Consider the following 21388-nt stretch of genomic DNA (forward strand, 5'->3'; position numbering starts at 1 on the left):
TTTAATTCAAAAAGAAATTAGAAATCTAATTTTTCATTGGCTGAAACCATTAGTAATCCTAGGTGGCGCTCTAATATTTCAGCAAATATGCCTCCTTTATATATGTATATTAGATTCGGTTAAATGTTCTTTAATAAGATTATGCCGTCCAAAAAGTTTAGCAGTGAGTTATGTGACCAAAGTAGAACTCTAGTTTGTCAAAAAATAAAATAAAATTGGAACTCTAAATTTGTTGTTATGAAGTGCATTAATTAGGTTAACAAATTACGGAGTAATGTTTTTTATTCGTTCAATTAGATTTCTTTAAAACTATAAAATATGCATTAAATAGTGAGTTTTGCTAATTTTTATGCGCAGCCCTAAGGGTTGCATATATCAAAACCCATAAATAAATAGCAAAAAACAATGATTATATGAAAGAATACTTAATCACTTCACCATGAACATGCCAAAGAAATAAAACTGACATGATTCTATGCGATGTATAATTCTAAAGAAAAGCGAGATAAAAATACAATTAAAAAGCATCGTTTATGTTTTACCGTGACGTTCTACAATTGATACTTCTGAATACATATGATACTTCTGAATACATATGATACTTCGTATATTATCTCAATATCATCTTAGTTAGGATCTATATCAAATGCCACTAGTGTATGCAATTAGATGTTGAATTGATCAAAGACATTTTAAAGTTTGTTAGATTTCAAATTATGCGTAAAATCTGGTACCCTTTTTTTTAATTATTTTTAATGAAAAAAAAAATCTACTTTTTGTGTAATTTCAATTTTTTTTTAATGCAAAAACAAACAAAACGACGTAGTTTTAGGGAGAGTGCACGTAGAGGAGTGTGCACCCTTGTCCACCATCTAAATTGTGTCTTTCCCTCCTTTGGGCCTTAGGATATCGCAACTCCCATCTAGGTTTAGGATGGAGTGCTAAACGTAGCCTGATTTTATTTGACGCAACCGCTTTTATTTACTTTTATTTTTCAATTTTAAAAAATATTATCCCTCACTTTTATTATTTCTCTCAACCTTTTTTGATATAATTTTGGTCAAATAAATTTGATTTTTTTTAGTGTTACGTGTATAATCAAATTAGAATAAATATTTTGATTGCAACTGACGATTTTTCTTAATTTGGAAGACCTTAGAATTGAGGTAATTTTCATTTTTTTCCTATTTTACGAGCATTCTCATTCAATTTGTGCAAATTGAACATAATATTATTAAATATTTCGTACGGATTAAACAAAATATATTTAACCATTTTGTACATATTGAACATAATATAGATAACAGAAAAAGACTTTAACTACTCCCTTCGTCCCTTAATACTCGCACCGCTTTCCTTTTTGGGACGTCCCTTAATACTTGCAACGTTTCTATAAATTGAATTTTTTTTACCAATAATATATAATTTCTCACACTCACCTACTAACACACCTACACCCCTAATCCCTACAAAAAAAATATTTACAAATTCACACTTCCACTCACCACTCCACACCCCTTAAATATTTTCCACTAACTATATTAAAAAAAATACCCAACTATCAACTAACACCCCGCACCGGTCAAATCGATGTAAGTATATGTTAAGTGACGGAGGGAGTATATTTTTGTGTTGAAACCACTACCACACTTACTACTTTCTCATTTTAAAACTCAAATATCTTTTTTGTGTCTTGATCGTTTTAAGCGATTTAAATGTCATTTTCCTGCTTTTTCTATGTGGACTCCATAGACATTGTGCTTTTAAAATGTTGTGAAAGATTAAACGAATTGTGACTTTTAACAATATTTATGATTTAAGGATCAAACAAATTTTTTGAATTACCGGATTGTTTTAATATCCTGACCGAAAATATATGGAGAATGCCCTTACGATTCATTTACACCAAAAAAATTAGGAACTTTGAGTCACATAAAATGATAAAATAGAAATTTTAGTTTGTTTTAAAATAAAACTATCATATGGTAGCGTTTCCAACACAAAAGTGTTTTTCAAGATAGTTATTAACAAAAGACAATATAAAAGGTAATTGTTTGCCAAAGCAGTAAACTAAAAAGTAATTGTTGGAAAAATTTCCTCTGTTTTAAACTTTAAATTTTAAAACGGAGGAAGTAGCTTGTAAATATTGTGATGTAATTTATTGATGCGGGTGAATCTATATATGAAAACAGGTGAGACTTCAACCACGAAGGAATGTCTGTTTAAACTTTCAAAACCTCAAATTAATGCATTAAACCTCCAAGCAAACTCTCCAAGTGAAGAAAAAGAAAAACACCATAGCTACAAACTTAGCAATTACGAGGTACTAGCTGCGCACGTGTGGCGAACAGCATGCAAAGCACGTGACTTAGCAAATGATCAATTAGTGAAGCTTTACATTCCAACTGGTGGACGGTCAAGATTGAAGGATCCAACACCACTACCACAAGGGTATGTAGGGAATGTAATTTTCTACACTGCATGTATTGCGAAAACATGTGATATCACGTGCAAGCCACTATGGTACGCCGCAGGTAAAGTACACGAAGCTCTAAAGAACGTGGAGAATGTGGAGTACTTAAGATCAGCCGTGGATTACTTGGAATCACAGCCAGATCTAACGCCTATAGTTCGTGGGGCCCACACAGTTACATGTCCGAACCTAACAATAAACTCTTTTGGTAGGCTCCCATTTTACGAAGCGGATTTTGGTTGGGGCAAGCCGGAGTTTGCAGGTCATAGTAAGCTGAGATATGAGGGTCAAACTATCATTGTTCCAAGCCCAATTAGGGATGGTAGCTACTCGGTTAACATTAATCTTTTTGCCGTGCACATGCCTCTCTTCCGGAAATACTTCTACGACGTTGGAAACCTACCCAACAAACTATAGTCATCTCCTCCATACGTCATACCGATAACATCTGATTATAAGGGTGAGTTTATCCCTAGTCTTGAAAGGAGTTTCGAGGTGAGTCTCAAGTCTAAATCTTGGGATAATGTGGTAAAAGACTACACTAATTCTTGAAGTGAGTTTGAGAATCCAAGACTCATTCCAGACTCTACTTTTTTATTCCTCCAATCAAATCATTCCACATCATCAAACTTTATTTATCTTATTTCACCCAACTAAATTATTGATGGTTTATTTATTATTTTGTTTCATTTGCCTTCTAGATCTTTTGAATTTAATATGTTGTATAATTATTTCTAACTTGTACGGAATATATGTCAATTTCGAAATTAATATTTTATGTTTTTTTACATTTTTTTCTCGAATTATAAATTACTTTGTCTTAGATCTGATTAACATGGGCCTGGCCCGCTGGCCCGACCTGACCCGGTTCGAAAATTGCCTGGTGTTGGGCAGAAGGCCCGACCCAGCCCGATTTTTTTTAAAAAAATTACGGCATTTGGACAACGCAAAACAACAATTTTATTTATAAATTTGGCCTGACCCGAAATTGGCCCGAAAAGCCCGCTATTTTTAGCCCGAAATAGCGGGTTATGGGCATACAAAATTGGCCCGAAGCTTGGCCCGGTCTGCCCCGCCCCGACATAATGGACAAATTTTTATGTCCTCGACCCGGCCCGCCTTTTGATCGGGTCTAATTTGTTTATATATAAGAAAACATAGTTTCAATATTATTTAGAAAATGTACCAAAAAATAAATATCTATACATAAAATATTATTTTAAGAAGTGAGTTGAGTCTGGGGATAATGTGTAAAATAGGGTAAGTTTTGTGTGAGTCTGGATAATGAAAAAGTTAGTGAAAAGCTGATGTGACAGAGTCTGAAGATTGAAAATGCGTCTGGGGATAAACTCACCCTAAGTTGGGTCTAATTGTTACAAGTTGTATTGGATAATGGTTTCTTCAGAGTGTGTATCGATCATATTTAAAATAAAACTTCGACTCTCTTTTATTTTTTTGTCTAATTACAAATCAAACTGGGTTAGTTTTTTAAAGTTTTTAGACCGTTAATTCGTAGATATCAAGACCTCGATCTTCTTATGTATATTCCACTTTTATATATTAGATTAGATTAGTTTTTGATTTTGCATTGAATTTCATTTTAGATTTTTTTTATATTATTATGAGAGTGTTTGTTGTTGGATGAAATTGTATATGCGTAATATTAATAATTAATTAATAAAAATATCTACGTGACACTTAATCATTTATCTACGTGACACTCGAATTTTTTAATTCAAAATTAATTTTGAAATCTTCTTTTTAATTGGTCGAAACCATTATATTTTTTTACGTGGCGCTCTAATATTGGATTAATGTTTGATTTTAAATTGAATTTTATTTATTTTATTTTAGATTAGTGTTTGGTTTTGGATGAATTTTATTTTAGATTTATTTTTTAATTATTAGAGTGTTTGATTTTAGATGAAGTTGTATATATTAGTAATTAATTAATTAAAATATCTACGTGGCACCTAATTAATTATCTACGTTGCAATCGATTAATTTTTAATTATTAGAGTGTTTGATTTTAGATGGAGTTGTATATATTAGTTATTAATTAATTAATTAAAATATCTATGTGGCACCTAATTAATTATCTACTTGGCACTTGATTTTTAATAAATTAGAAATCTTATTTTTCATTGGCCGAAACCATTAGTAATCCTAGGTGGCACTCTGATATTTCAGCAAATATGCCTCATTTATATATATATATATATTAGATTCTACAAGCTGACCAAAAAAAATAGATAAATCATGTAAATGTGCTCATATATAAAACTTAAAATATTTAAAATATTAACAGTTTTTGAACTTTAATTTATATCATTTTTTTTTACAATATCAGACATATTACCAACTCATAACTTTGTCTATAGTTACTAAGATTAATTTTGCAGTTATGTTTTTTTAACATGTGTTTCATGTCATCTGCATATGTATTTTGTATACATCATATTGGTAACTCACATTTATGTCTTATTGCTAGCTAACTCATAGGCTTGTCTATTGTTATTGAGATTAATTTCGTAGTTATGTTCTTGAAACTTGTGTTCCACCTTATTCAAAACATATGTCATATTCCTTGTATATGTGTTTTGCGTACATCATATTGGTAACTCTCATATGTGTCATATTCCTTATAGTTATGTTTTTGAAACATGCGTTCCACCTTATGCACAACATTTGTCATGTCACGTATATATGTGTTTTGTATACACCATTTTGGTCACTCACATATATGTCATATTGGTAAGTTATAGTTTTGTGTATTGTTACTAGTATTAACTTCGCATATATGTTTTTGAAACTTGTGTTCCACCTTTTTCACAACTTATGTCATGTCACTACATCATATTGGTAACTCACATGTATGTCTTATTGTTAACTCATAGTTTTGTCTATCATTACTAAGATTTTATAGTTATGTTCTCGAAACTTGTGTTCCACCTTATTCACAACTTACGTCATATCACTTGTTAAGTGTTTTGTACTATACGTCATATTGGTAACTCACATGTATGTCTTATTACTAACTCACAATGTTGCCTATTTTTGTTGGGAGATTGCACTTATGTGTTTGAAAATTGTGTTTCATCTTATTAACATCTAATGCATACCATTTGTGTACGTCTCATGTATATATCATAATTGTAATTCATATTGCTAATTCATGTCTATGTCTTATTCGTAACTCATAGTTTTGTCCAGTATTGCTAACATTTCGTAGTTATATTTGTGAAAATCGTGTCCCGTCTTATTTATTCATATATAACTCGTGAATGTCTTATAGAACTAAATTTTTGTGAGTGTTTGGACTCACATGTACCATTGCTAACATGTTGCCAAAATGCTGACACTTCACATAGAGAAATCTTAACTCGTTCAAGCCTAAAACTATGTAATTTCATTTATTTAAGACAAAATAACTTGATTATTTCTCACATTCTTACAAAAATATCCCATGATGATAATTTTCCACTTAGTTTTATAAGATGGAACTCGGAAATTTAGAGATAATATAAGCAAAACAAAAATTCAAACCATAAACATAAAAAAAATTAATTATATTTACTAAAAAAAAATTAAAAATTTGTAGACCCATTAGCCCGCAGACAAGCCCGACCCATTTAATAAGCGAATACGGTCAAAAAGTCAAGCCCGTCAAAAGGGCTTGGTTTTTCTATTATAGGCATGTTGAACAAAAAAAAGTAAGCTTAACCCCAGCCCGCTATCCATCCAACCCCGCAATTGATCACCTACGGTATGGGGCATTCTTCTACGGACAGAGGAGTAGCTTTTTAAAGAAATATTTCAACATTTTTGCAGAAAATTGGAAGGGTCAGACATCATCATATTTCTGGCAAAGCGGTTTTAATTCGAGTATTGAGTTATCGGAGGAGGATATAACATGAAGTCATGAACAAACAGTACTGGAAATTGCCAGAGTATAGTGCAAATAAAAAAGTTACACCTGCTAATTTATCATTAACTTATCATTACAGGAACTTAAAAAAGTGTTCAATCTCCAACATGGTCAATGAATCAACATTTCCCTGTTTCCAATCCATCCCAAAAAAATTGGAATAATACAACTTCATAATACTTCAGTGTTTATAGGTGATCCAAGTATGTATATATAATTGATTGTACAATTCTTAAATGGTCAGTAGTTTTAATTCTCAAATATTTGTCAGATTCTGAATTAGCCCAAAAACTAAAGACTGGCTAATTTTTATAGAACAAAAGGTAATGCAGACTGAACTTGATCTCCTAAAAGCCAAAGCTAAACTAACTGTATTGTTGTGGATCTTCTTTACTTTGGATGAGCGGAACACCATCATCCCTCCAAATTATCCGGTCTTCACATAATGCTGCAACTACGTCCACATATAAATGATGCTCCTATAAAATGAATTTGTATAAGATATTATTCAGCAAACATATTATCAACAGGCTTATTGCAAATTGACTATGCTGTTAACTTTACCTCATGTAGCACGCGAGCTGCCAACTCCTCTGGAGTGTCAAAAGCACACACAGGCACAACTCGCTGGGCAAGGATCCGACCCGTGTCAAATTCCTCGTCAACAAAATGGATCGTAGGACCGGAGTATCTAGGCAATAAAGAAAAACCAAGAAGGGTTAAGACATCAAGTATCAAGTCAAATTTCCTCGGTATACTCATATATACTTTGTACTCCCTCCGTTTCGAAATAAGGGGAACCGTTTATCTTTTCACGCTTGCCAATGTAATGTTTTGACATTGATATCTCTAATTATGTATTCGTAAAAATTAAAAAAATTGATATTCCGAAAGTACATATCGAGACGAACCAAACAAGAACTCACACGACTATTTTTCCTTACCCATAAATTACAAATGATAGTCAAATTGAAATTTGTAAATAGTGTCATAACTCATAAGTCAAATTATCCCTATTATTTCGAAATGGAGGGAGTATAAATTAAGTAGTTGCACTTCATTTAGTGCTATGGTTAAAAACAACTGGCTCGAACCAAACCACGGTGATTCCATAGTCTCAGAAATCTGGGTTAGGTATTGACATGTTGTGAACATAACCAGTCAACTAGTCAAGGGCAAAGTAAATGTAGAAATCAAAAGACAAAAGCTATTGTCCAGATACAAACATTTCACATCAAACATTACATATTCGTGAAAGGACCATCTCCTCAGCACCTTTTGCTATATTTGAGCACCCAGAAAATGACAGTATGATATTTTAATAGTAGTACATGGAAACTGAGAATCGGGAAGATGTTCCAGCTACTTGGTAGGCATTGCATTAAAATTAGAGTACATGCAACGGTCTAGAAAATAATTGATTACCTCCTCTTTCTCTCACAATAATCTAATGTGTGACATAAATGTGCAAAAAACTATAGTGGTCTAAAATCTACATTGCTTCTCTTTTCTGCACAACAAATGAAAATAACATTACGAGTAACTAAAAGGTAATCCCTGGTGAAAATATTACCTTGCTCCAGAAGAAATAACTGCTTTATGAACCTTCAGCCCATAATAGCCTTTGCCACCAAAAGCTGGTAGAAGTGAAGGATGTATATTTAATATCCGCTTTTGATAATGTTGAACCAACTCAACTGGTATAAGTTTTAAATATCCAGCAAGAAGTATGAAGTCCACTTTGAATTCCCTGCATAGAATTCAATTGCAATTCACAAAGCATACCCACGATAATCAGAAGCTATAGGAATACTTACTGTGAGCATGTTTTTTTTGATGAACTTGGAAAGATAAAAATGAACCCAGAAAGTAAAATAGACAAAGTATCATCAAGAAACTAACCTAAGAGTAGTTACAAGATCACTCGGTGAAAATGGTTGTGGTTCTTTTCTTCTTGGAAACAAGACGACTGGAATACCATATTCTTTTGCATAGGCTGCACCTCCGCAGTCTGTCATTCACACACGGTGCATACCAAAGTCGGTTATTCATTTGCATATCAGATGATTTTAATTTAAATGCTTCCTGAATGAAAACTAGCAAGCAAGTTTGTGAAAAAAAAGCTACATCGAGAAAATATGAAACACAATAAAATATAAATGTAACAAATACATACAAAAAACATAGATATAGAAAAAGAAGGGGGTAAACTGTGAGGGAAAAGTGATCTTCTATAAGAGTTCTTCTTGTGAATGCAAAAGTAAGAGTTACGATATTTTACCTCCTTTGTTGGTAACCAACACAACTACATCTCCGAGTACTGATCCCTTGAGTGTTGCTTCATGAATTGCCTTGAAATTGGAACCTCCACCGGACACAAAAACTGCTAACCTCTTCCGATTAGGCTTCAAATCGTGACATCCTGAATCGGCAGGAAACTCTTGTACTTCCTGAGAGCTGACTGCACATAAGAATGGTCTTTTACTGCTCCTAATTCTACAAGGAGCTAAACCATACGTATGATCGGCTGGCATAGAGCTCCATTTAGTGGGTTGAAGAAAACGAGGGATTGAGGTATTGAACGGTGTGCCTTTAAAATCCTTGAAAGAAGGCACATAGGCATTTGCGGAAAGTCTTGTAAGCAAACTTTGAGCTCCCATGAACTATTAAAATGATAAAAATGTTTCTTGTGACTGAAGAGAAGACCACACAGAAGAGAACTGCTGGACAAAAGAAGTTGAATTTATCAAGGACTACATAATTAGGTATCAAATAAACAGCAAATGATCAGATTAGATACTGAATGAAAATGTATGTATATATACAACAATATCAAGCAAATTCATGCATCATTGACACCCCAGTTGCTTTATGAACAACAGCAACATGAATGAGTTGATCCCGAACGTGAAAGTTGTTTTCCATCAGACGGCTGTTCCCGGTAAAAAGGAGGAGAAGTCGCTAAAGCGGTCCTCTGCTTACTAAGGGTCTAACATTTTGAAGCAGCATGTCTAGTATTATCAATGATACTGAATCTGCCCCAGAAATCGGAGGTGCCCCTCCGGCATCGCAGATCCAAAAGCATAGCTATTACATCCCTCGTCTTGAACACCCATTTACATCCAATGGGCATTCGAACCCGATAAGTAAGGGTAAGCACCCCGGAGTAAGAGATCCGCATTCAGCATCAGGCACCTTTGGTGATTGGGTCCGGGAAGATGATCCAGAATTGGGTCAATCACGTTTATTAGAAGTGGACAATCTAGCGGAGGTAACACAGTTCCCATTTTTCCTCTAACTAACATACGATACAATTGAACTTCACGGCAAAGAGTTTGCCAGGCATGGGAGGCGATGAACCCCCATCCGTGTCGCAACTGATTCGGTAAGCTACCATTTTTACAAGTAAAGGTTATGAAATAGCTTAGCCGAATGTCTAACCTTTCGCTCCCTTACTGAAAAGGCGTGTAACGCTACAACTAGCATAGCAGCCCGCGGAAAAGGCAATAGAGCCCCGCTCTTAGTTCAGTTCGGTAGAATGTGGGTCTCCACATTTTCTCCTTTTTGAAAGTTATAGCCCATAAGAGCTTGGCCACTGCTGCTTTGGAACCCCAGCGTCGGTAGGGACCCAGAGAGCTGCCTTCGAACATTCAACCGGGGTAGAAGTTACTGGTTACTATATAAGTAAGGTCCTGGTGGACAATGCTAAGTAGACATCATTATCTAGAGTTTTAACAGTTAAAATAAATAAATAAAAAAGAAAAAAGAAAAAAAAAGAACCCTAACTTGATTTTCTCTCTACTGAAGTCCTTTATTTTCCCATCCCAACCAGTTTCCTCTTGAAAAACCTCTCTCTCTCTCCACTACCTACAATTGTTCAAGCTCTTTTCAAAAAAATAATCTCCAATTTCTTATTCAATCAAACTCTTTAAGTTCTGTATGTACGTAAAGAATAACTCAATCAAACTCATAAATTATACTCCCTCCGTCCCAGATTAGTTGTTACACTTACCTTTGCACATAGTTTTAGGTGATAAGTGGTTGTTTGGTTATCAATTGTTATTTTATTGAAAAAGTAGATGTGATAGGAGTTAGTGGGGTATTTTTTAAATTGAATGAGAGAGGGTGTGGGGACAAAAAAGAATTTAGTGGGAAGAGAGAGACAATATAATAATTGTGGGGTCATTCCTAATTTAGGAGTGTAACAACTAATCTGGGACGGACGAAAAAGGAAAGTGTAACAACTAATCTGGGACAGAGGGAGTATGTAAAAATTAATTCAATCAAACTACAATTTATCACGCCCTTAAATTATTGCTCTTTTCTGCTCAAAAAGTACTCTGTTCTTTAATAAATAAATAAAACAAAGTGAAAAAGGTCAATATGATTTTCAACTACATTTATGAACTGGGTATAGAAACCAAAACAAAGCTACAGAAAAACCCAACAAAAGGTATTTAAACAAGACTCCAACAGTTGAAACATCATATAAGGCATATTCCCTCATCCCCACATGAGACTAAACACTTTCTATGTCTATAAATACAAATAAAATCAACAGACAAAAATCTAACATGTGCATATAATAATACTAAAGAGTAAAGATTCAGAGGAATAATAGAGGCTTGTAAAGGCATGAAATTCAATCAGGACCGAGGACCGAGTACAGTTCAGACAATATCATAAATTTGAAGAAAATTTCCATAGGCATCAATGCTCCCATAAAACAAACTTACAATGTTAGCGTAAAAGAACTACAAGTAATTTTCTTGAATTTCTGAATTTTACATAATAAAGGAAGCAAAAAAAAATTTGAAAGGATCAAGTCGACGGAGTAAAATAGCATATAAATAACAAAAATATTAGTAATATATTTAACGGCGAAAAATAAATTCAAGTCAAAGTCATAGGCCAAATACTTAAACAAAAGAACTTGTAAGTGTCTATCAAACCCACAAAAAGACATAATCAAAGATGTAGAGTCATAAAAGCAAGGGAAATCTTGTTGATTTTTCTTTTTTTAGGAAAAGACCGTGCGGCCAAGGAATTATATTAGATCAAGATCCACCAAAGTTTGAATGCTTTGGGGAAAAGAGTTCACACATACTCGCTCAATACTCACGTTGGTGTCGCATCTAGCAATAAAGTATGCTACCGTATTCCCCGCACGTCTAACATACACAAAATAAAATAAAACATTCACTCATTCTAGTAATATCATCATAAATCAAGAAGATTGGGGCCTTGTGCTTGTATTGGATTAGCCGTACTCAGTGGCGTATCCAGGAATGTTAGGGTGCTGGGTCACCATCGTTAACGCACCGCAATATCAATATAAAAACACACAATATATAAGTACCTAAAAATAAAATTCGTCCCGAAAGTACATATTACAATCAAATACCTACAATACCCAATTATCACATTAGTGATTCACAATTACAACAAGATTCACATAATCACATTAGTGATTCACAATACCCAATGATCAATCCAACTAATGCATTACTCAAACTAAAACAACAATTCACCCATAAATCAATAACAAATTAACAACCAGTCAACATTCCATTAAATTAAAACAACAACAAACAAATTGAACAATTAAAACAAATTGAACAATTAAAACAAATTGAACAATTAAAACAAACAACAACAACAAATTGATGACTCCTTGTTAAAACAACAAAATATTAAAACAAACTCAAAAACCAAGTCAGTGGACTAAATAATGATAACTCCCTGTTATTCAAATTTTTTACTTCATTTTCATTTGCAATTCCAACTTCAATCAATCATAATTCAATCAGAAGTGAATTAAAATCCTGCAATAACCAATCTCATAAATCATAACAATACTAATCTGACTAATATCTCAATTCCAAATTTCCAATCACCATTCACCAATAATGCAATAACTGAAATTTTGACAAATTAACATGAGAAATCAATCACAATTCATAAATTATGATAAAAACATGAAGCAATAATTGATTTAGAGACTAATTAGACTGACATTTAGACAATTAGAGATTTAGAGTATTAGACTAACCTCAAGATTGGTGAATGGTGAATGGTGACTCGTGAGTCGTGAGGTGGGCGGCCAGGCGGTTGTCGGAGTCCGGCTGGGCAAGCGTGACGCGTATAGGTGGGCGGCCGCCGGCCGGGGAGGCTGCTCTGGCTGAGTGGCTGGGCTCGCTTACTTGAGGAGTTGAGGAGTTAAGCAATTGAGGTGAGCCGCGGATCGAAACGGAGTACTGCTGTACTGGACGGCTGCCGCCGGTGAGGTGAGCCGCGGACAGTGGTGCGGCTGGTCCCGGTAACTCGGTAACGGTGAGGACGTGAGGTGACTCTCAGAGGCTGGGCGGCGCTAAGGGGAATAGTTTTGGGCGAAATTTATTGTACACCTCGCAAAACTTTCCAGTAAACAATCTCCGGGTCAAGTTGCATCAATATAAAATGGTTTGGGCCTAGAATGAACGAGTCAAGACAAGGTAGTTTGGTAAATGGATCATATCGGGCCCCTTTTCCCATAACCCACGCACGAAAACGCTATAGTGCAAAATAAAATACTCCGTACTCCACTACTCCATAGTTGGTGTCAGTGTGTCACTAACAGACGAAATCCTCCTACTAAGAACTTCACTATATCAGACACTAACAGCAATCAGTCTCTCACTCCCCACCGCATCAATCATATTGCAGAAAAGCACCCAAAACTCAAACCGCCATTATCAGCTTTCTCCAATATGCAGCGTTTTCCGCCATTAACATACCTCTTCGTCTTCTTCCTGTCAATATCTTCAAGTTGGTGACATTTTATCATCAATCACTCTTATCATACTACGTAATATGTGTAGTTTTATTCAATTGATTTTGCTTGAAGTTAAAATTATTCGTTGGCAGGTATTTTCGAAGTAGCGGTTTCGGAAGAAGGTTTTTGCTCAGCTCCAAGTTCTGTTATTAATGGCGGAAATTCGAGAGGTTTGTACTGGAAAGTTAGTAACCCCACTCTCGCACCTGTTCATCTCGAAGGTTAGCTACTTGGTACTTGATTTTTGTTGTATTATTTGATGGATTTAGGTTTTAATTGTCAATTGTTACTTTGGTTGCGAATTTATTGAATCAATTTATACTAGACCTTTTGTTTGGTTTGTTGTGATGGAATATTGAAATGAAACAGCAAAGAGGGTAGCAATTAATAAATTAACAGCAATCGGTATTAGCGAGAAACTGAGAACTGAGTAGTGATTTGGGATATTATTTCATCGTTTATTGGTGAAAGTCGAGAGCTATTGTAATTACTTTGTTGTGATGTAGTTGTAAACTTGTAATTAGATGAATTGCTGGTGTTTTACAAGGTGTTGGGTGATGATGTTTATGGTTTACACACTAAAGAGAGTTTGAATAATCGTTTTTCGTTAAAGTAGTTTCAAGTCAAAACCTAGTTAGCCAATGACTTAACTTGGGCTCGTCAAGTTTGTAGTCCGTGCTCTCATTTCCAGATTCCATGATTCATTTGATATGTTTGAATAATACAATTAAATATGTCTCTAGTTTTATCCCTATATGATTCATGTGCATCATATGTTTGGCCTGCAGATTTACCTGGGTTTACTAGAAGTGTTTACAGAAGAGATCATGCTTTGATTACCCCTGAAAGCCATGTGTTGAGCCCTCTTCCTGAGTGGTTGGTTTGTTATCCCAACTTGATTACTTCCAACGAGTAATGTTAGAATTATGTTGATTTCATTTGTTTTATTGCTGCAAAAGGAAGAATACTTTGGGAGCACATTTGATAACACCAGCAATGGGTTCACACTTCGTCATGTACATTGCCAAGATGCAAGGTAAGGGAAAGGGTCCTTAACTTTGCTTATATGTATAAAATAATGAACTTATATAATGATTAAATTATTTGATGCCGATAATGTGAGATATGCTTCTGGATCTTGCTGTTTCATTATTTACAGCTTCATGTTTAGGGCATTGACTTTGGTATTCTGAGGTAGAGATATTTGATTTTGTTTTGTACGATTGGCCTGATATCTCATCATGTGCAGATAGTTCAAGATCAGCACTACCTCCTGTTGATGTTGAAAGGTAACGATGACACAATGCCTTGTCTGAAGTATTGGAAAGAATGCAACCTCTGCATTAGGCTTATTCCATATATATTTGTTACCATAATGGGACGCTCTTTGTTTAAATCCAACTTTGTTTATCTGTGGTGATAGGTTTATTTTTGTGGTTGATGGAGCTGTCACTTTGTCTAATGGGTCTGAGAATAGTCACAACTTAATGGTAAGAGGTTTATCTTTTTACTTAAATTGTTTTTCCTAGGAAGCTGGGTAATAATTTCTCCTGTATTTTTTCTTATTCGAATTGCTAGCTCCTTTGATATATTTCTAAATAGGGTAGTATGTAAAACCATGGAAGTAAAAGGCATAATTTCTTATTCTATATGGTGTGATTGTCATGTTTATGGGAAGTTCTATAGTAATTGTGACCAAGCTGTTAGTAATGTTTGGCTGTTTGCCAATCCAATGCCTGCTCACTTTCTCACTTGTTGGTCTAGGGCATGGCCGCCTATTACAGTCCCTAGATATTGACAATCTTGATTTTATGCAGGTTGGTGACTTGAATTGTGCAGTGTTACTTCCATCATGAAACTGTCTTTTTTTTTTTTTTTTGTTATTGAGAACCTTGTTTTTTTCCTTCCAACTTTCCTTTTTGATCAAAGGAATTTTGTTATACGAACTAAGTTAGACTAATGAAAAGTCATGTTAAACTAGTCTTCTTGTTGTTCTATAGTAGTGACTAGTGAGCCAATAAATGGGTTTGCAATTAAAGGATAAATCCTACCTGAACCATCATTCTTATCCATTCAACATCTTTGGTAAAGCTTGGTTGAATCCAACTCATCTCAAACAAAGCAAGGATAATTGCTAAAGAGAGAGAATCCAAGGACAAAGTAGTTTTCTGTGTAAAGCCTCCATTGACTTTTTGTATAGGATTTGTTGTCCTCTATTCTTGCTTTTGTAGCTTCAAATTCATTTTTTTTTCCTCACAAAAGAATGATTTAGTGTTCTTTTTGCTTTTTTGTTTTTTTGTTTTTATGTAGGTGGATTCATATGCTTATCTGCCTCCTAATTTTCAGCATTCAATTGACAGTGGTGCATCTGCTACTCTTGTCGTTTTTGAACGAAGGTTTATCATACATTCTTTCTTTTATTTCTACATTTGTAGAGTTCTTCAAATGGGTTGTTTGTGTTTATACAAATTTTCCAGCATTCAATTGACAGTGGTGCATCTGCTACTCTTGTTGTTTCTGAACTGTTGCATTAAGAATATTTCTTTTAATTTTTTTTTGAAGTGAACTTGTCTTTGCTAAGTTGAATAAAGTTTTGCTTAGGTTTATAAATTTCCACTTCGATAGTTTTTCATTATTGTTATGTTGTTGCTTAATTATTGTTACAAATTTTTATTTTAGTTTTTATTGATTTTAATATTAATTATACAATCATCTAGTCGTATATCATCATTAACCTTGTTATTATTACTATTATGGTTGTTTTCAATTAATTACTCCGCACTTCTTAACTAATACCATCAGTTCATCACCATTACTACTCTTCCATCAACAAGAATACTCTATATTAACACAATAGCAGTAGTAGTGATTGTCAAATTACCCGTCTTTTTTTTTTTGTTCGTATTATTTCAATGTCATACAAATCAACAATTCTCATGATAGATTAACAATTGATATTGTAGCTAAACTACTCCGTATTATTGTTATAATCATAATAATAATGAAGTGTGAAGGATTTGCGATTGGATTTTGTTCAATTAAACAGTTTGAGCTTGGATGTGATTAAATTAATTTTTTTCTGAACTTATGTTTCTAAGATGAAATATGGACTTAATACTCCATTTGTTTCCTGTTTTTGAAATAAATTGCATGAAGTACCCATACAATAAACAAAAACCAGAATAAGCTTAATGTTCATGGAGTATGGCCAAATAGCGAACAGTACGAATTTTTTTTTCCCTCCTACACCACACACTTACATTTAAGAGTAGTACTAAGCTGATTGAGGGCAAAGCAATGTATTTCTGTTATCAAATTAACGACACAACATATCCCGGAGAACAAGCCTTTTGTTATATTATTTTTATTTTGCGGTGAACCATGTTGAAACGGTTTTATATAGTAGGATTCATCCTCCTAAACGTTCCCATTGGAAGTATTGAAAGAGGTTAATTTGTTTTATTTGTAGGTATTCTTATCTAGGTGATTATCTTCCTGAGCTGACAATTGGCTCAACAGATAAGCATCAACTTCTTGAAATTCCTGGCGAGGTACTGTTGTTGTCTATAGTCTTTGTTTTGTTGCCGTTTTAATTTCTTCATCTTCCTGTTTTCTTGTGGAACCTTGGTTTGAATGTGTTATTATTTGAGTGGTGATGGACATCTAAAATTATTGGAGCAATGTCTAATAGTGTTAGCACGGACTACAAAACTCTTACTCTAAATTCGTTTATATATATTTCTCAAATTTTTATATTGGATAACTCAAAACAATTTCAAACATAGATTACTGTGTGAAACTAAAGCTTCCCTGCCTGTATTCCCAGAATTTATTTGTAATAGAACTGATTATTGATGACCAGTTAGCCTCTGGTTTCACTGTTATTTGTAATAGAACTGATTATTGATGACCAGTTAGCCTCTGGTTTCACTGTGCTAAATGACTTAGTTCAAACCATTTTTGCGGGAGTGGAGGAAATGAACCTTGTGAAACCAAATGCTTACCTACTCTTTCCTCTGTTATAGGATTATTTATTATTGCTTGAGGCCTCAATCCATTGCCTAATCATGAAATGAATTTGGTTTACCACAGTGATTATTTTCTTTTTGATATGTAATGTACTGAAAAGTGGAACACGTAAGATGCTGTGGTGATTCCTTCTTTTTCTCTTTTCTGTTAAATACATGTTTTTTTGTCCGTGGCCAGATTTTTGAGCTCAGGAAGCTTCTTCCAACATCAACGGCATATGATTTCAACATCCACGTAAGTTAATGCATTCCAGAAATTTATGTTTGTGTTATTGCAGTTACACTTGTTTTTAAATCTGTAAGGTTTCTAGATTGTTTTATCTGTATCCTTTTATGCCTATCCCATATTTGTTTTGTTAACCAATTCATTGATATTTTATTTGTGTAAAGAATAATTTAGTTGCTAAAATGAATGAATGGGACTAAATAGCATATTATGACTGCTCTCTGGGATCTAGATAATGTGATGTGACGAGTTGGTGATTAGTTTATAGTTATTACTTTATACTATTTTTTAATACGCTTTTTCGAAGTCTTTATATTTACAAAACCAACAAAGTCGCACATTAAGCATAGTAATTCTATATTTCTATGTAAACGTCAATACTCATTATCAAACCTTAAGGGGATTAGAAAGTGGATGTAAAATATAATGAAAAGGTTGTTCTTTTTTGTTCCTGTGTTAAATCGAACCATATATACAAGTAAACGCCTTTTATTCCCCATCTACAAACATTTTTATTTTCATGTCTAATACTCACTGTGACCCAACCAGGGCACTTTTTTTAGGTGGAGTTTTGAGATGCAATTATCAAATATTATTTTATTGAAAAAGAAGATATAATGAAAGAGATGTGAGATCCTAAAGTAGTGGCAAGCGAGAAGTACTAGAAAAAAATGGGCCCTTTCCACAAAATTAGGACAAACAAAAATAGAAAGTGGGCACACTAAATTGAGGCGGAGAGAATTCTTTACACATAGCTTATAGACATCCTTTTTTGACATATTTAATTCTTTACTATGTGTGTTCTCATCACTCTCATGTCTGCAGATCATGGATTTTCAGCCTGGTGAATTTCTCAACGTGAAGGTAACCTGTTGTTCCTTTCTCCCACTTATCTTCTTTAGGGGACTCTTTATCTTATACTTATTCATTCTTTCTTCTATTTTAATAAAGTTTTCTTCATAAAAGAAAGAAAAGTGAATTCTAATGAAAGCCTCTCTTAAAAAGGGAGTTGTGAACTAGTGATGGTCCGTGTTACTCAGACTATTCATTTCACCTCAAATACCAGTGTTGGGTCCTCGACACTCGGACGCTGGTAGGACACTTGGACAGTTCAATTTGGCCAAAATCGTGATTTTTTTCATAAAATAGCCGTTTTCGTACACTTGGACGCGTTCCCTTGTCGCGGTGTCGGCCACGAGTACCTGAGTCTGAGTAACATTGGTGATGGTGACATGGCTTTGAATCACGATTCTGAAGTCTGAACCAGTATAAGCAGCATTAGTTTCCCTTGTAAGATGAGCTGCTATAGGTTTCCTTGTTTCTGCTTCTTTTGTGGGTTTTTTCCCTGGTCTTTTCTTGTTCACGACTGTGTTATCATCAATTTTTTTCTGTTCCGGTTGTACTTGTCACAGCGACTTTTTTCCGTGGTAATATGGTGTTTGATATATGTTTCAACTTTGGATTTTTACCCCTTTTGCAGGAGGTACATTACAACCAGCATGGTTTATTACTTCTTGAGGGTCAGGGAATTTACAGATTGGGGGACAGCTGGTAAGTATTATGTTCTTCCATAAAGGCATTTATGCAGCAAAAAAAAAAAGCATTTGAGCACAGTTTTTCCCTCACTCTTCATTTTACTTTCCATATTCGCCTTTTTTTATGAATGCTGAAGAAATCAACATATACTCGCGAGGAGAAAAGTTTTAGGTAGTCCAGCATTTGAATTATAATAGACGCACAATCATAATTGAGATTGTTTTTTTTTTTATGACAATAACGACCGAGGACCTGGAGTCTTCTGGCGTCTATACAAACTTGGTTTCCTACCAGCTTCAAAATCTAACATAATAACTGCTGGGAAAATTTCCCTGCATGATGAAATATGACCCAAAGCCAAGCTAGAATTGTAACTCGGTCCCTTTAATAAGTAGTATCTGTAGCACGGTTGCAAAATAATTATTTCCAACGAAATCTACAAAATCGCCGTAGAAGCACTCTGTCTAATAAGCAAGAACCTAACTCTTCATAATCTCCACTGGAAATGAGAACCAACATTACATACGAAGTTAATGTTCTCAGAAATCAAATCAGAGGCATTCTACTTATCTATCAAGAAAACTAGCTTTTCAACATCACGTATGTTGCTTGGTTGACAGAATTCTTCGTCATGACTATCATGTTCAGAAAGCTGGTCAATCTCTCTAGATTTTTAAGGGAAACCAAACCATTTATCCTAGCAGCCGCAGTCTTCTATTGAAAACGTAATAATAATTTCTATTACTCCCAAAGATGAAAGAAACCACTATAAATTACCTTGGGACTAGTATCACTTGGCAAGGTGATATATTCAAATTTGGACTACTTAGGGCTACTGTTTTCTTTGAATATCAAGGCATTAAATCTGTTTCTCTACATAGTTTTAATTGTTCCTTCCTATACAGTCATTTTCGAAATATATATTCCCTGGAAATTAACATGTTCCTACTTAGCTAAATGTATTTACTGAGCACAATAAAGCTTCAGCTGTCTTGAAAATTAGTGATTTCTATGTAGCCTTAGCTAACCATCTGACCCATTCTACGATAACTGCTCAACCTGGAGCCTTTTCGTAGCCCCGGTAAGACCTTAGAGGAGCAATCAGGAAAAAAGGAAGATGATGGATGATAACAATTAACACCAGAGTTAGCGCACATATCATTTAGGTGACTAGAAGCCTCCAATCTTGCATGCCAGTTGTTCTTTGCATGAACATCAAATATATGCCGATACTACGAGCATACCTCATGTCAGTACATCACCATGGGTTTTTGTCTATATTAATCTCTGAAATTCAAACGTTCCTTTTAAAACAACTCATGGTACACTTATTTATCATGTGGAGCTTTGAGCATTGACCCCACATAGCCCTTGATGAATTTATTATTTTCTCAACCTGTTTATAACCTTGAAAGTGTGAGATATAATATTGTTTATCATGTAATAGGTATCCTGTTCAAGCAGGCGATGCTATATGGATGGCTCCATTTGTGCCGCAATGGTGAGCTGGAAATCTTCTTTTAACACATTTTCTGATATTGATCAATGATAAGTGTAAAAAACTGATCTTTCTCAATCCTTTGCAGGTATGCCGCCCTTGGGAAATCCAGGACACGTTATCTGCTGTACAAAGATGTAAACAGGAATCCTCTGTAATGATGTTTGGGTGACGTGAGGAGAACACATAGTGATGGATTTTCCGCATTCATGTGAAAGTCCATTTTTATGAGGGCATGGTCAAGTGTGTACATGAACCAATGAGCTAATGCATAATAAAGATTTGTATATGTGATCACCTTCTTGTTATTGCTTTGAAATAAATGAAAGTTATGTTTCCAAAATGATTTAAGATCAGATAGCTATTACTGGTGATAATCTGAGAGATATCTGAAGCTTCATCACTGTCTGAGACTCTTAGGGATGGTAAAATTTCCATGCCCCTCCTATGGTATGAAGCTGACACACTGATGCCCCTTTGGTTTCTTATTATTACGTTTCTTATTACTATTAAAGAAAAGGGCTCTGAAGCTTCATGGGGATGATTATTGGAGATGACGCTGCACAACTTTATTCATTTCCAGCTTATTCAGGTGGATTGAATTGGTATTCTGAGGATGTGTGACACAAGGACAGAAGTTTTCTTGCAACTATCTAACCTGTGATGAAAAAGAAGGCTGATTGTTGTATTTCACTTATTAGTGATCCAGTAAATCATATCATCTGCAGGATGAATATGCTGTCTGTATCTGTTTCTCAAGTCCAGTGTGGACACAGAAGTTGGCCAGAGTTTTGCTTAATCCTGTTATTTCTTCTGGTCAACTGTTTGATCAAATTCATTTTTGTGGTGATAAAGGTTAATGTTATGTTTGCCTATAATTTTGAG

The 21388-nt window shown here is 34.4% G+C and overlaps 3 protein-coding genes across 4 annotated transcripts; 2 read left to right on the forward strand and 1 right to left on the reverse strand.

The window, feature by feature from the left end:
- Window positions 1-2182: 2182 nt before the first annotated feature.
- On the forward strand, window positions 2183-4058 carry LOC130463689 (shikimate O-hydroxycinnamoyltransferase-like). Its single transcript, XM_056832898.1, has one exon. It carries the CDS (start codon window positions 2183-2185, stop codon window positions 2888-2890), a length of 708 nt encoding a protein of 235 aa, XP_056688876.1. The 3' UTR covers window positions 2891-4058.
- A 2371-nt stretch (window positions 4059-6429) lies between these two features.
- LOC110781773 (phosphoribosylglycinamide formyltransferase, chloroplastic) lies at window positions 6430-12833 on the reverse strand. Of its 2 annotated transcripts, none has more exons than XM_021985825.2 (6): window positions 12454-12833; window positions 8683-9121; window positions 8304-8412; window positions 7975-8151; window positions 6966-7092; window positions 6430-6880 (listed from the first exon to the last, which is right to left on the reverse strand). In XM_021985825.2, the coding sequence occupies exons 2-6, from the start codon at window positions 9059-9061 to the stop codon at window positions 6767-6769; spliced, it is 906 nt and encodes a 301-aa protein (XP_021841517.2). In that variant the 5' UTR covers window positions 9062-9121; window positions 12454-12833; the 3' UTR covers window positions 6430-6766. The 2 variants fall into 2 exon arrangements, with proteins under 2 accessions (XP_021841517.2, XP_021841518.2); XM_021985826.2 differs by having other exon boundaries at window positions 8683-9124.
- Window positions 12834-13003: 170 nt separating this feature from the next.
- On the forward strand, window positions 13004-20846 carry LOC110781772 ((S)-ureidoglycine aminohydrolase). The gene is made up of 13 exons (XM_021985824.2): window positions 13004-13208; window positions 13308-13436; window positions 14004-14091; window positions 14175-14251; window positions 14465-14504; window positions 14639-14705; window positions 15526-15611; window positions 16685-16766; window positions 17422-17478; window positions 18295-18333; window positions 18950-19020; window positions 20453-20506; window positions 20592-20846. The coding sequence occupies exons 1-13, from the start codon at window positions 13151-13153 to the stop codon at window positions 20659-20661; spliced, it is 918 nt and encodes a 305-aa protein (XP_021841516.1). The 5' UTR covers window positions 13004-13150; the 3' UTR covers window positions 20662-20846.
- Window positions 20847-21388: the final 542 nt, after the last annotated feature.

Source organism: Spinacia oleracea, chromosome 6 (assembly GCF_020520425.1).
Source record: "Spinacia oleracea cultivar Varoflay chromosome 6, BTI_SOV_V1, whole genome shotgun sequence".
Taxonomy (NCBI): Eukaryota; Viridiplantae; Streptophyta; class Magnoliopsida; order Caryophyllales; family Amaranthaceae; genus Spinacia; species Spinacia oleracea.

Excerpts from the sequence above, each read along its gene's own strand:
- LOC130463689 (XM_056832898.1), top strand. The coding sequence starts at position 2,183 with ATGAAAACAGGTGAGACTTCAACCACGAAGGAATGTCTGTTTAAACTT.
- LOC110781773 (XM_021985825.2), bottom strand. The coding sequence starts at position 9,061 with ATGGGAGCTCAAAGTTTGCTTACAAGACTTTCCGCAAATGCCTATGTG. Across the intron at positions 8,413-8,682 it reads GTTGGTTACCAACAAAGGAG|ACTGCGGAGGTGCAGCCTAT; the intron begins GTAAAATATCGT and ends TGTGAATGACAG. Across the intron at positions 6,881-6,965 it reads CAGCTCGCGTGCTACATGAG|GAGCATCATTTATATGTGGA; the intron begins GTAAAGTTAACA and ends TTCATTTTATAG.
- LOC110781772 (XM_021985824.2), top strand. The coding sequence starts at position 13,151 with ATGCAGCGTTTTCCGCCATTAACATACCTCTTCGTCTTCTTCCTGTCA. Across the intron at positions 13,437-14,003 it reads CGCACCTGTTCATCTCGAAG|ATTTACCTGGGTTTACTAGA; the intron begins GTTAGCTACTTG and ends TTTGGCCTGCAG. Across the intron at positions 16,767-17,421 it reads TTCTTGAAATTCCTGGCGAG|ATTTTTGAGCTCAGGAAGCT; the intron begins GTACTGTTGTTG and ends GTCCGTGGCCAG.